Below are 15,420 nucleotides of genomic sequence, written 5' to 3'. Positions count from 1 at the left end.
GGATACTTTTATTGAGCAAGCAATCACTATTTCATAGGTACAATGTATAATTTTCAAATATCTGATGTGCTTAATTATTTCACTTACTATAGTTAATTCCAAACCCACTTATTCCATTAATATTTAGTGACAACAGTACCAGTAGATTGTTATTCCAAGAACTGAATGACTTTCGTAGTATTCACCTTACTGCTACTTCATGGAAATGAAATGCTCTTTATAAGACAGGTGGCAGAGTAGTAGAACTCCCCACTTGTTCCTGTACCTTCTGATGACACTGTTCCTTACTACTGAACTACATGACTTGGGCTCTTGTAAAGGCACTCTGAAAAAGTATTTCCTTTCTCAGCAACAAGTATACATATTTCATAAAAATCACTCAAAATGTAAAAAATGGATACTACTATAATTAAATGCATGAAATCCCACAAAGTGTATTTCATGTCTTTGTTTAGTGGACATGGTCATCAGTGTGCAGAAACTAGTGAAAGCCATTCTTCATTTTGTTGCTCTCCTTATACTTTGAATTTAATTTCAAAAAAATCAACATTACTATTGATCATTTACTGGGATAACAAAACAATATTATTTATCATACATAGAAGAGAGGTGACAAAGTAGTAAAATAATACTTTATGCATCCAACAAACTAAGCAAGAAGAATTTTGTTTAGTTGTAGCATTTTTTATCATCTAAAATAATCTACAGCAGCATTTTCTTCTGATAGTTCAATGAATATTCATAACGAAATCATGCCATCTACATCATTCAATTCTGATCATAAGATTTTGGGTGGCACAGGGAACAAAGGTAAAGGTCAGAAAATAAAGGCGGTTTGCAATAAACAGGGTGAGCAGAGTTTTCGGGTTATTGAGAGCCTCCTTTGGGTGCAGGGTCAGAAAGAGGAAATAAAGAACCGTAAGTGCATGCTTCATCCAGAAAGATGGGTCCTGCCTTCAGTGTAGCTCCTATCTACTGCATCCAGACTTCCAAAGAAATCAGCTGAAGGCAAAAAGTACTTGTTGTTTTTTGCTTTCCTGGATTTTTTTTTTTGAGGAAAGGTTCACAGTGGAACTCAACTTAGCCCTGAATTTCAAATCCCGATTCAGCCTCCCAAATATTAGGATTATAAGTCTGTGCCACCATGCTTGCCTACAAAAAAAATTATACTAAATCAAAAACTTACACCAAAATCCATATTGAAGAATGCCTTTATAAGATAGGTGATTGTTATAGAATTCCAAAAAGAGCCCTTACTAACATATCAATCATTTTTGTGAAGCAAAATTTATACTAAGGAATTCATAAAATATGAAATTTTTAGGATTTTTTAAAATTTTTAATATTTTTATTTAAAGGATTTAAGAGTATCTGAAAATAAAAGTAATCAAATTTATTTTTATATGCAAGACAGTGATATTTCAGGTGATTGTGTAAATACCTTGGACAAATCTCTGAAATTGCTTGGCAAGGTAAGATCTAGTTCTTCTGATTCGTAGTTAGTGATGACCCAGGGAAACACAGGGTACTGATTTAAGTCATTATAACTCCGTCCTGGTGAAAGGAAAAGGACATTTTTAATTTAAGGTAAAAAGTAAAAAGACAAATTCAGTAATTACAATGTACTAAAAATGACAACAACAAAAAAAAAGTAACACTTTTGGAGGCCAGGGACTGTTTTTGGTGCTATGCATAATGATCTCATTTGTTCTTTACAATAACCCTGTTGAATTAGTATCATCATGGCATTACTGGCAAAAAAAATTGAAGCACTGAAGTTTGAGATTAGCAATAGTCAGACCACATTCAAATTCAAAAGTTTAACTGTCAAACTACACTTGATTATTCTTTATTATCTGACAGTATGCTGCAAGTAAAATATTCTTTGAGAAATGGAGAGAAGAGGGTAAGGAGGGCTAGAGACTGAATCAAAGACCTCATGAATGCAAAGCACACATTCTATCACCACCAGCTCTGAAATACATGTAATTAAAGCTCTAAACAAAACAATTAGAAGTCTGATAGGAAATTTCAAAACCACAACCTTTTTACTAACACTAATTAACACCCAACCAATCAACCAATGAACCAAGTTTAAGTGAACTGACTCCTATGGAAATTACCTAGTCATATGTAAAGTGAGAATTGTATTAATAAACTCTCAGGTTTCTGTAGCAGCTTTCAAATGCTATGATCTTCTGGAAAATGACACACAGCACTGTTAGTCTTGCTCCCTACAACCTCAAGTCCTGCTACAGGTTCTTCAGATCTGTGCTAATGACATCCAGGGACAACTTTTACTGAAAACACAAATGCTAGCACTGAGTGGATCATACTGGTAATCCTAGCCATCCAGGAGAATATACTTAAAAGTCAGTCTAGGCAGAAAATCATGCAAGACTACATCTCCAAAGTAATTAGAACAAGTCAGGCTAGAAGTGGGGCTCAAGTAGAAGATGACTAGTAAGCTAGCAAGTTGAACAAGTGGGAGGCTCTGAGTATGCATAAAAAAATAACAAAACAAAAAGAAAAAAAACCTGAGTACCAGAAAAAACAAAAGCAACAACAAAAACAAAGAAACCCCACAAGTGCAAAGGAGTCCTTCTACACATGTGCAACAGTTTTCTGTGTATCATCATTGCAGGAAGGCAGCTGGTGAAATTACTGTTTTCAGCATTAAAAACCAATTGCAGGCAGTAGAATCCTAATTCTACTATTTAGCAAAATTCAATGTGAATGGACTTGTATCACTGAAATACAAAGGAGACAGGGATATCAATATTGTTTGCATGCTTTGTTTGTTTGTTTGTTTTTGGTCAGTCATGGGGCTTGAACTCTGGGCTTGGGCGCTATCCCTGCACTCTTCAGCTCAAGGCGAGCGCTCTACTGCTTGAGCCACAGCACCACTTCTGGTTTTCTGGTGGTTAATTGGAGATAAGAGTCTCACGGACTTTTCTGCCCTGGCTGGCTTTGAACCGTGATCCTCAGAGCTCAGCCTCCTCAGTAGCTAGGATTACAGGCGTGAACCACCATCGCCCGGCTTTGCATCCTTTTATGTTGTATCTTCTATCATTTCCATTCCTTTTTATTTCTCAAGCCTGAGCTAAATATTAAAGCAGTTCTGCACACAGACTCTGGTCTCCAAGCCCTTTAAATGTCTGGAGATTCATCTTTAAAATAGAAGTTGTGTTGCAAAATTTAAAGTCAGAGGCTATTATATCATTACATATTCCTGCCAATAATAATTTAAAATTTTCGTCAAAATAACCAAGAGAAGTGACAAAAAGAAATCAGTTTTGTTTTCACTCCTACTTCCTTCTTGATCTGATTTAAATTAACAAGCAGTAAACTCCTTTTCTTGTCCCATTTGCTTAAATGTGGAATAGCATTTTTCAAAAAGTTGCTAACCTTAAGAAAAAATATGCACCTGCTCAGCATGTAAGACTTTCAATGAACTTAAAACTCAATATGTAGTGACTGAACGCCTACTGTCTAATATGTCATGTGAGCCTAAGAAATTATACATGGCACAGACAGAATAAATCTTAAATAATACACCAAACCCTGCACTGTAGAATATGAACCATCCAAAACAAGTTACTAACTCTACTTGTAGCAAAGAACATACAGGGGACACGCTTAAATGATATTGTAGAAGTGGTGGGGGTATGGTCCAAGTGGTAGAGTATCAGCCAAGCATGTGGAAGACCTTGAGTTCAAATCCAGTACAACAACAACAACAAAAACAAAACAAAAAACAGCCAGGTGCCAATGACTCACACACACCTGTAATCCTAACTACTCAAGAGGCTGAGATCTGAGGATCGCAGTTCAAAGCCATCTGGGCAAGAAAATCCATGAGACTCTTATCTCTAATTAACCACCAGAAAACTAGAAGTGGCTCTGTGGCTCAAGTGGTAGAGCACTTGCCTTGAGCTGAAGAGCTCGGGGACAGTGACCAGGCCCAGAGTTAAAGCCCCATGACCAACCAAAAAAAAAAAAAAGAAAAGAAAAGAAAAAAGAAAAAAAAACACATTGTAGGTCAATAAAAACTATTTTGAGAGGTAGGATCATGTCATTTCATAAATGTTGCTCTATAATCATTATTATTAATTCAGTTTATTTTGGTTAACTAACTTACTACATCCAAAATATGTCCATTAAACTTGAAATGTGCTTTTGGTCTCACACCCCAAATTAAAAATTCTTATGGTATTTAATTATACAATCCTATTTATGGGCATACTTGCCCACACTGTCTTCATCCCTTTCCTTTCACTGGTAATTTGACAGTACCAGATGAGCCCCTTCCATTTCATTTCTTCATGATATTCTCTCTTCTTCACTTCTCTAGCACTCCTTTCTTTTGGCTAACAGTAATATCTCCAGTGATGTACTTAGCTTCTCTCTAACCCCAATTTATCTTTCATACAGCCTCTAAGTTATACACATATCACTTCATACATTTATCACTTTTGTACTCATATCTTCCCAGTGAAGTGTCAATTTCTTAAATTGACAGAAAAGCTTCTACCATGTCTCCACACTAACATAGGCATTTTTTCTATCTTTATATATACTTTATGCATTACACACATAAAAATATAGGCTATAATTTGATAAGTATAGGATACTTTTATTTGGTACGTGTGTGTGTGTGTGTGTGTGTGTGTGTGTGTGTGTGTGTGTGTGTGTGTGTGTGTGTGTGTGTGTGTGTCTGTGTGTGTCTGTGTGTGTTTTGCTGGGTATACTGGGTATAATTACTCAGAGTGGGAGCTTCAAGTACTTCACCGAGCTACACCTTTGGCCATTATGCTTTAGTTTGTTTACAGAAAGCTTTGGATTAACTATGTCTGGGATTTTAGGTGTAACCACCATATCTGGACGTTCAGGGATATTCCATATTTTCCTATCTCTATACACACAGAATGACTTCTACTCTCCCAACTACACTGTCTACCAAAGTAAATCCTTTTTCCCTTTATTAAAGTCTTTATTTTCTCCTTATGCCCGTCAAATGGGTGATGTAATTTCCTCTTCTTACCCTTTTAATGCTTTTACCACTTTGCTCTTTTGTCACTGACTCTATATCCCTTTGTTATAGAATCATGTAATGAAGATTGAACATCCCTAATGAAAAATGAACATTTCAATGTTTAAGATCTCACAATATTTGTATTTTTAAAACTTTTGGACTAGAAATGTGTAATTGGTAAGCTCTATGCATACATTCCAGAATCTGAAAAACTCTAGGAGAAATCTGAAACACTTCTAGTTCCAAAATTTCAGGTGAGGGATAGTTAAATTGTACTCATATTTGTATGGAAAATAACTTCACTGTGAGTAAGCAATATGCTAATTCTCTTTGAATGTCTTTTGTGCCTCAAATATAAATTATTTCAGATTGTTGAAATAAATATTAAATGCCTTACAAGGTTATTCCCCATTTATGTAGTTGACACAAAAGGAGACATATTTCTAGTCTTCATTTTTTTCAGAGAAACCATTTCAATGGGGATTTTCTATGATACTGTATGATTATAGACCTTCTAAAGGGCCTTTTATTTTTTTTATTAAATTTTCCTATGTAGGTCACAATATACATGCACTTTAACTTAATATTGTACCCACAGGTTTAATTTTTCTAGGTACTACTTCACTGATTCATCATAGGTTATTTAAGGGCTTTAAATTTCTATATTGTTCTTCATTCCATCCATTCTGTAATGGGTCCATTCTTACTATAATAAATAATTATAAATTTTTATTTTCTCTGTTTTGGAGAAAAGTTTTATGCTTCATTATTTTATATCTTTCAAACAGCTATTTACATATTCTTGTAGAAATAATTTTGTCAATTTATTGTTTTCATTTTTTTTGGTGGCATTCTTAGGGTTTGAACTCAGGGCCTGGGTGATTTCCTTAGCTTCCCCTCAAGGCTAGTGCTCTACCGCTTGCATCATAGCTCTGCTTCCAGCTTTCAGAGTCTCACAGACATTCATGCCCAGGTTGGCTTTGAACTATGATTCCCTGATTTTACCCTCCCTAAGTAGCTAGGACTCAGGTGTAAGCCACCAGTGTCTAGGTGCAACCTACTTTTATTAGGTATTCTAATAGAAATAAAATAAGGTACTCATGCTAGTACCCCAAACAATCCAATCCTACAATAAGTATAATTTATTATTTTGTATAGGACAATATGTGAACGGAGATTACCTGCAATGGTGTTGAGAAACATCAAGTACTCAAAATTTGAAACCTCTCTGTGCTGCCACCGCTGGGTCATATTAGATGCTTTAAAAAGCTGACGTGGACTAGCTAATGAAATGCGCCTGCAAGAAAACAGAACTCAAGGTAAAATCAACTTAAACTTGAGATTAATTATGTTATTCTAACAAATCATGAGTTATCTATATTTACTCAATGTAATCCTGAAAAGCTCTATTCCTGTAAGCCTAATAAATGCTGGCTGCATCTTAATCTACAATTAACAGTTAACAAATGATTTGGACAAGCTATAGGTCTATTACGCATGTTCTATCATTCAGATAAGATACAATTAAAATGTCATTATAACTACATTCCTCAGAGGTTGATAAAATGGTACAATTAATAAATCATCATGAAAGGGACATAGAATCATGATCATATTTTTATGAATGTTAAGAAAAATATTGTACATTATAAATTTAAATGTTATGTTTTCATATCCTCTATAAGAAGGAAAAGGAGAATTTTCCTCATAGCTTTTTAGAAGACCTAGTTATTGAAATACCAACACTGAAGAAGATAACTGACTAGTGCCAGGCCTGGGAAATAGATGGCAGGAATGTTCATTGCATTCAAAAGTCTAGAATTATAAGACGTGTGCTACTGCAGAAGGACAAGATAAGTACTTCCTTAAAACATTTATTGGGTATGGTCCAAATCTATAAAATGTATCCACAATAAGTGACAAAACAATTTTTGAAGGTAGTATTTCTATAGTAATATAATTACCACCTTGATAGATTATTCTCATCACCACAAAAGTTTACCTTATGCCTATTTATAGTTAATCTCCATTCCCGTTCAAAATATCCATCAGCCCACTTATGTCTGTAAGCCTGCCTTTTCTGGGCATTTCAGGTAAATTTCATTAGTAGTATTTGCGTCAGGCTTCATCCAATAATCAGAATGTGGCTGAAGATCAACAATAATGATCTCAAGTATCAGTAGTTCATTCTTCCTTGGATTTTTGGCAAAGCTTTTTTCTTTTTCTTTTTTTTTTTAATGATTCTATTGTAAAAATAGTGTACAGAGGGGTTACAGTTACATGAGTAAGGTAATGAGTACATTTCCTATTGAGCATTGTTACCTCCTCCTTTGTTTTTCCCCTACCATGCCTTTCCTCTTCCACCTCCCTACTTTTCCCTCTCCCTTACCCCAAGTTGTAAAGTTCCTTTTCAATATAGTGTCTTGTACATCTCATTGTTACAATGGGTCAACCAGTATCCCTATTTAAGCATTTTGTTTTTTCCCTTCTCCTCCCCAAATTAGAAAACTGTATCTATGTAGTGTCAGAACACTCCAGATAGAAAATTGATGGCAAGATTAATGCTCCTGTGCTTCCGTGTGCCACTGGTAGTGTGTCAGGATCAATACAAGTGTCTCTACCAGCTCACACCCAACAGTCTTAAGAGCATGAACTGCAAGGTTATCACACCTCAATTGGATAGAGTAGCTTCTAAACTCCAATAGAATCCAGGGGAACGTTTGCCAAGTACAGCCTGTTGACACTGCAGGCAAATTCAGGATATTCAGCCTTATTTCAGTCAAAATCTACAGCTGCTAAAGGCAATGGACACTCTTTTTTCCAGGCTGTTTTACTAATTTCTCAACAGAGCTTAGCACCTTTAAAACATATCATCCCTTAGATTCACATTTTCCTGGTTTTCGTATTATTTGAGCCACTCTTAGTTTTGGTGCTTGGTTTGAAGAGGTGAGGCTGGAGAAAAGGTTCTGTTTTCTTGCCCTGGCCTTTGTAAAAATACTATATTGTCTTAATTACACTCATTTTACAGTAAGTTTTGAAATCAGTGCTGAGGTTCCTCAGCACATAGCCATTCCATAATCTCTCTCCAAGTAGCTTTCTGATTTCGTGAAAAGGGCACTGTTTTTCTTTTTTATTGCTTTGAAGTCTCAGATATCTCCTTGTAAACTTCCCAGCTAGTATTTCCAGTTGGACATCTCTCAGTGAGCTCAATTTGAATGTACCTAAAACTAATCTGATCCTCTGCTCATCTACCTCTTCCCTACAACCCCAATCATGAGGATGAAAGAATGTATGACTATCACTGTTCATACCCAGGCTGAGACCTGGGAAGACAAACTGAGAATCTCCTTATCACCTTCCAATTCTACTCTCCAAGTCCCGTAAAATGTATTTTCTACAGATTTCTAAACAAGGATGCCTCTCTTCAATTGTATCATCAAGGTCATATACCACCTGAATTAAATGTCTTCTTATGAGACTCTAAAAGTAAATCACTAGTTTCCACTGTTACCTGCCTTCCAATTTATTTTTTTGTTTAGAATACTAAAAACTTTGCTCATGTTGGAATATTTGCACATATAGGGTGGTTGTATTTCTTCAAATTGAAACTGAAGACAGGAGGCCACGCATTACTAATAAAACATATTAATACATATTAGTGAGAATATTAATACAGAGTATTTTCTATATTTGTCTCATGTAAAATAGTACCTGGTTTGAGGTAATCCAAAACTGGTTCCAACACCAACACGGGGGAGACAGTTCACCACTTTCTTTACTGTCGCAGGGTCTGGGAAGTTGAACATTATGGCAACTAGGAAAAGAAATTTTGTAAAAATTAGAATACAACATGACTTCTTTTCTGGAAAACTGGTTTCCTAATTCAATAGAAAAATTTCCCTACTTTAACTTTCATTGACCCGTATATTGAGTTTTAGTATTAGTCCTCTAGACATGGTATTTGTTTTACTGTGCGCTCTTTTAGCATAGACAGTTTCATCTGTAAATAGTGTCAGAAGTTCTGAAAACTGCTGTCCTCTGAAGAGTAACAAAATTGAATTGTCATCAAATCTCTAAATTTCCAGACAGAATTGTTTTTAAAAGTCAGGTTTATAAAGTTACCCATCTAGCACCAATAGCCAGAAATAGAGTGAAATTTCAGCTCTATTTTTCCCGTGATAAAGAACTTAAAAACAATTTTCTGTAACACTTATGTATTTATAGATCATGTTCATATAATTTACATAAATTGAGGCCCTGAAAGAAAATTTTTCTTCTTTGGTTAGTGGAGAGATTTAAATGCTTTTTAATCATTCCCACTTCAATAATTACACATGTGTGGAAAAATCAAAAGGCACCCATCAACATAAATCATATTCAATATATAAATGTTAACCACAATGATATATATACATCTTTATTCCTCTTAAAAACTACTAAAGTCATGAAATTTAAGAGAAAATTTAGAAGGTATCAATTTGGTCCATCTGGAAATTTTATATATATGTCAACATCAGTATTAGAATCACGGTAGGCTTTAAAGTGTAAAAAAAAATAGTTAAAACAAAAATTACCTATGTTATCATATCTCTTCAACACTAACAATACCAATATGTTTTTAGTAAACATTCACTAATCATCTACAAAATATTTTTTCTAGAGGAATAATGTTTGCATTAGAAGTGTGTGTGTGTGTGTGTGTGCTTGTGTGTGTACGTGGGGGGGTGGTGGGGGGAGACCTTAAAGAGAAACAATTATTTGTATGGCATATGTATTATGTATAGTTTTTAAGTATAGCATAAAGATTATAGAAAAATCAAATAAGAAATAATGCGGCAACATACACACAAAATTCACTTGGGTGTTTTTTTTTCCTCCTTATTCATCTCCACTACTACAACCTAGTGCTTTCCCTCCAAATTCAAGTTATCTCCCTTTCTTGTCTTAATGGGCTTCACCAAGTTCCATTCTAAATCCAAAAATAGAATTTTAGTGTAACTTTCAAGAATGATGTAATACAAAGCAACCACCACATCAGTGCCATTTTCTGAGATTCTATTTTAAATAGGAATAGATTGGACAAAAGATAAAATAAACATGAGTCACTTAAAGATCTCTACCCAAATGCAGTCAGCTATCAGGAGTTTAAAGAACAAAGCAACACTGGGGACATCAGCACTCCATAACTAATTAGACAGTTATTTGTCTCCCATATTTACAATCTGTGATATGGCCAGAAAACAAAAAGAACCACAACTGATTCTTCAAATGGGGGTGAGAGGACCTAGGAAGATCCATGCAACATAAAAAATGAGGTAAGTAGGGCAGAGAGTAGACTACAAAATCCAATCTAAATGGAAACAATATGGTATGTTCAAAAGTGACATCTTAAAGAGACAGAAGTTAGCTGTGTGACAATGTGCTTCTGCAACATATTACCTCTGTTTGCCATAAAGATTTCCAGAGCTGTATTTTGCAAAAGATAACGTCGAGAAAAGATGGATCGTATCTCTGAAAACAGCCATTTTCCATGCAGCCCTTCTGTGTATGCCAGGATCTAGTAAGGGGAAAAAAAGAGTCCCACTCAAAGACAATAATTGGTGTTGGGTTTTTCTCTCAATTAAAATAAAAAGATTCTGTGAGAAAAAATTAATAGTTATTGAAACCGTTTAAAAGAGACTAAGAAAATGTACTATAATTTATGAAAAGGCCGAAAAGAAAAAGAAAAGTAAAATATAAAACATCTAATTGTAAATATATGCCTAAGCTTTTAAAAAACAATGATATAATTTTATCACTTCTTGGGAATTACTTATTACCTTTATTGATTGATTTTGAAATCATGTTATGGAAAATAAAGTTTCAGATAATATCTTAATGAGAATTAAGGAGAATTTCCTACATGCTTGTGAATCACATACATAAAACAATTCCATATAATATGAATACAATTTGCCCAGTAAAGTTCATGACTTAAAAAAAAAATCACTGTGTTGGTCACTATTAAGGCAATCATTCAGAAGGCAAAGACTAACTGTGTAAGAGGTTAAGTATCATTTTGTCAGCTAAAGCTGCACATAAACCTGCAAATAAGCTCAGCATAATCTCTCTATGGAGTGGGTGATTGTCAGAGTAACTTGTTACAGTTCTTGTCATCACATGTGACAGACACAGTTGCTTAAAATGCTCAAAGTAATCCCATCTTTAGCCCTAAGTGCCATTTAGTTGCATTTTTCAAAAAGATCATTCTAAAAGCTTAATTATGAAAGTGTTAAATTAGGCTGAGCATATATCTATAGAGAAAAGGAGATATATTTCCTATCAGGGTCTGTTAAAAATCTGTGAAAGCAAGGTTAAACATTGAGATGTCTCTCAGAAGTAGTAACTACATTAGAAATACAAGAAAAACAGCACTGATGGCAGTGTAGGGATCAAGATGTGCAAAGAGAGAAAAGAGGGCAAATTCTTTACCCTACACAACCTGTCCTTTTCTTGCTTCTGTTTTTTTTCAAATCCCAATTGCAAGCAAATCTATATTATCCAATGCAAAGTGCTGTTTATTTGAACAATATCAGAAAACTTTTAAATTCAGTATGTATTTCAATTTTTCTACAAAAATTATTCTATTCAGATACAGCAGGAGTTTAAAAAGTGGGTATAAATCTGAGATATAATGATTTTTAAAGTAAAACTTCAAGCAACTAATCATGTTCTCAGTTCTGAAACTGATAACAGAAAAATCCATATAACAAATACCAATGTAAGCAAGATCAAGAGAATTCAGCAGGAAGAAAGAAGATAAAAATTCTGGTTTTACTCTCCAGATATTTTCTTTATCCCCTTGTTTGCCTCTGCCTGAAGCATTCTTCTAAATCTCATCGCTGGCTCACTGTTTTAGATTTCTGCCCATCTACCCTATCTGAGAATTAAACCCTACTGGCTCTTGTAAAAAGCCATCTAGTTCTAAAACACTTCAAAATTTCTTCAAAGTATCTGAAATGATAGTACTTGTCTGCTTGTCTCTGGTCTTTTCCTGAACAAAAATACTGGAATGCAAGTTCAACAAGAGTAAAAGAGTGCACACACTACTTCCAGCGTCTTCAAGCATATGTGGCTCATGCCTGTAACACTATTCACTTGGAAGGCTGAGATGATTTGCAGCCAGCTTGGACAAATAAGTTTGTGAGACCCTATTACAACCAATAAAATGCGGGGAGTGGTGGCATGGGATTGTCATCCCAGCTCTGTAACAAGCATAAAGAAACAGTCCAGCTAACCTAGGCAGAAATGTGAGATGCAATTTTAAAAAAAGCAAGAAGTGCTAGAGTATGATTCAAGTGGCAAGGCCCTGATTTCAAACTTCAACCAACAACAACAACCCTAGTTACCAATGGTAGACTGGTCTATCAATGAGTCTACCTTTCCTAGTTAGAGCAGTACAGCTGTTGCTTGTAATAGTGGTGATGTCAATGTTTGCACATTCACAGTGATCCAAATGAAGAATATATTCTAGGATACTCTATCATTACAAATAAATAGGGTGGAATACTGTTAGAAGACTTTTAATATACTGAGGTGGTTTCTGATTAATAAAACATTAATTACACTCTATTCCTTTGAACAGCATTTAAAGATCCACCTGAAATATAAGTGCTCTATTCTTTTTAAATGAGTTTCATTTTACCCAGGGTAAAAAATACTTAAAAATACAGAAGTAACAAAAAAGCCAGGCACTGGTAATTCATGCTTGTAATCCTAGCTACTCAGGAGGCTTAGATCTGATAATTGTGGTTCAAAGCCAGACAGGGCAGGAAAGTCCATGAGACAGTTGTCTCCAATTAACCACAAGAAAACAGGAAGTGGTGCTGTGGCTCAAAGTGGCAGAGCCCTAGTCTTCTTGTAAAACACCAACCTTGAGCAAAAGAGCTAAGGGAGCTAAATACACAACTGACAATAAATAAATAACTAAATAAATAAATGTAACAAAAGATCTGTGTACTCACTATTCAAACATAAAATTATTCACATTTTGCCATATAACTGCATGTCTTAAGATGGTGTTGAACTTTCCACACACATGTACATGTAAGCCCTTCCTGATACCATTTTCCTCTTTTGTCCTTGTTTTGAGGTCTATCATCCGTGTGTTGGTTTTTTGCTTTTTGTGGTGCTGGGGTTTGAACTCAGGGCTTCAAGCTTGCTATGTAGATTTCATCCGGCTTGACTCTCAGCCACACCTCCAGTCCTACATATAAGTTGCTGCTTTTTGTTTGATGTACATACTGGGGGGCTTGATCTCAGGCCTCAAACTCTCTCTTGGCTTTTTCCCTCATGGTTGGGTCTCTACCACCTGACTCTGGCTGCCAATTCCAGCCTTTTGCTGGGAGCTGGCTCCAAACTGCAATCCTCAGATCCCAGCCTCCTGAGTTGCTAGGGGTGTGAGCCTCCAGTGCTCAGATATGTATAAGTTCTTATTCTACTAGTATACATATTTACAATTAGCATTGTTTTTCATGTTTCCAGACCTGATGTAAACAATATCTTATTGAAAGAGGTCTGGTAACATTTTCAAACTCAGACAGAAACTAAAGACAGAAGATTATTTATAATTTACAATGAAATCAAACATTAGAATCTGCACAAACATTACTAGTATAATTTTTGTAAAGAAAAGATTAATGAAGGAAAAGATTAATGACTGTGGAAAGCGAGATTGTTGAGGCTTAAAATAGAAATGAAGGTATTCTTAACTAAAGAACTACTACCTGAAACTATAATAACATTTCTTTAAAGGACTGATTAGGAAAAAGTGTCAGTACTGAGAAGCAGCTGAGGGCTAGCGAAGCACGAGGTTCGATTCTTATTGGAATAGTAGTATGTGCCTGGTCTGAGGCTTCACTTCAAAGTCTCTAGAGTTCAATTAAAACTGGATTAGGTAGAAGCAGACCCTTCTTTGGGAGTTTCTGTTCACTGAAACTCTACATATACTGACAGCACCCTAGACAGAGGTCTAGCCCTCCAATGAATCAGTTGCTATGGAAACCGTATCATTACCATTGCTCTGCAGTTATGACCCCAAGTCTAGAACAGCTTGAAAGCTTAAGCCTACATCACTCTCTTCAAAATGTTTACTCCTTGTTTTATTATTGTTAGTATGATTATTAGTGAAAAAATTAACTTTCAGTTTTTTTAAATAATGTTTCAACAAAACTGGCTTGTGGGTTAAATGTTAAAACAAGGGTATTATGAAAGAAAGAGATTGGAATTTGATGTATATGTAATATAAAATATATGTACACATATATTAAGTTGATTTTCATAAAAAATCAAACATACCTTCTGAAAAAATATACTATTTTTCCAAGTAATATAACGCATTTCATCCTCCCATCAAACTGATAGTTTACCATGAAATAATAATAAAATTTTTTATCATGCTGCATTTGCTTTTATCTTTAAAGCAAAACATTTTTATTCCCTTTATGAATTAATCCAAGTAAAGTTTTTTCTCATTTTTCACTAACAAACAACAATAGAAACTCACATTAACTGCTCAACTAGTTGAGACCCTTTCTTATGAGATATTTAATATTTTTGAAAAGTAGATTTAAAATAGTTAAAGCAATATTTGTATCACTTAAGTTAAATGAGAGCTTTTGTTCCAAGAACTATCCCCAGTAAATTTTAAACAGTTTGAAATCTTGTAGGAGAAAATTTTTTTTGGAGGACATTTTTAATGTGAGAAAATTATCTCAAAAATAAGATATATTTACATGCAAGTCTGTATGTATAGAACAAAAAAGTATTTTTTAAAATACTATTTTAAATATTTAACACTAGCAGCATATCCTATTTTGAATGCTTCCTAATTTCCTGAGAAGTTTTAATCTTTCAGATAATTCCACATTGGTGTCTGAGGAATTTGGTAATAATAAAATCACATAATATATATATATATATATATATATATATATATATAAAGAATAGAATAACTTCTAAAACTATCTGAAAACATTTACTATACAGAAAAACTTTTAAACCTAGTATATAAAATATAAACTAATCATGTCATCAAATACACTATGACACCACTGCTAGAGAAGTTTAGAACATATTCTCTATATTCTGTATTCAGAACACAAAATTATAAGTGATAATCACAAGCTTATACATTATTATGGGAAACCAGTTCATTGGAATATCTTTAAAACAAAAGAACCTTCATATTCATACTCTCAAATCAAATCACCATCAAATATAGGTGCAATAATTCTAACGTGAACAAATAAGTTCTATGTGATTTTAATCAAATAATTTAGAGTTACATCACAATTATTCATGTTGTTCTTATATTCTGCTATAGTATTTTCAACTTGGTATCATAG

General features: G+C 34.3%; 1 protein-coding gene across 1 annotated transcript in view; it reads right to left on the bottom strand.

The window, feature by feature from the left end:
- Nucleotides 1–15,420, bottom strand: part of Lrba (LPS responsive beige-like anchor protein) — a 443,207-nt gene that overhangs the window by 126,251 nt on the left and 301,536 nt on the right. The window contains 4 exon segments of the mRNA XM_042701880.1: nucleotides 1,442–1,554; nucleotides 6,217–6,332; nucleotides 8,747–8,849; nucleotides 10,475–10,592. Of these exon segments, the coding sequence (XP_042557814.1) occupies nucleotides 1,442–1,554; nucleotides 6,217–6,332; nucleotides 8,747–8,849; nucleotides 10,475–10,592 (450 nt within the window).

Source organism: Dipodomys spectabilis, unplaced genomic scaffold, assembly GCF_019054845.1.
Source record: "Dipodomys spectabilis isolate Male_0828 unplaced genomic scaffold, ASM1905484v1 ptg000297l, whole genome shotgun sequence".
In the NCBI taxonomy this organism is placed as follows: Eukaryota; Metazoa; Chordata; class Mammalia; order Rodentia; family Heteromyidae; genus Dipodomys; species Dipodomys spectabilis.
Note: the sequence above shows the minus strand (reverse complement) of the source record. Positions and strands in the feature narration are given on the sequence as shown.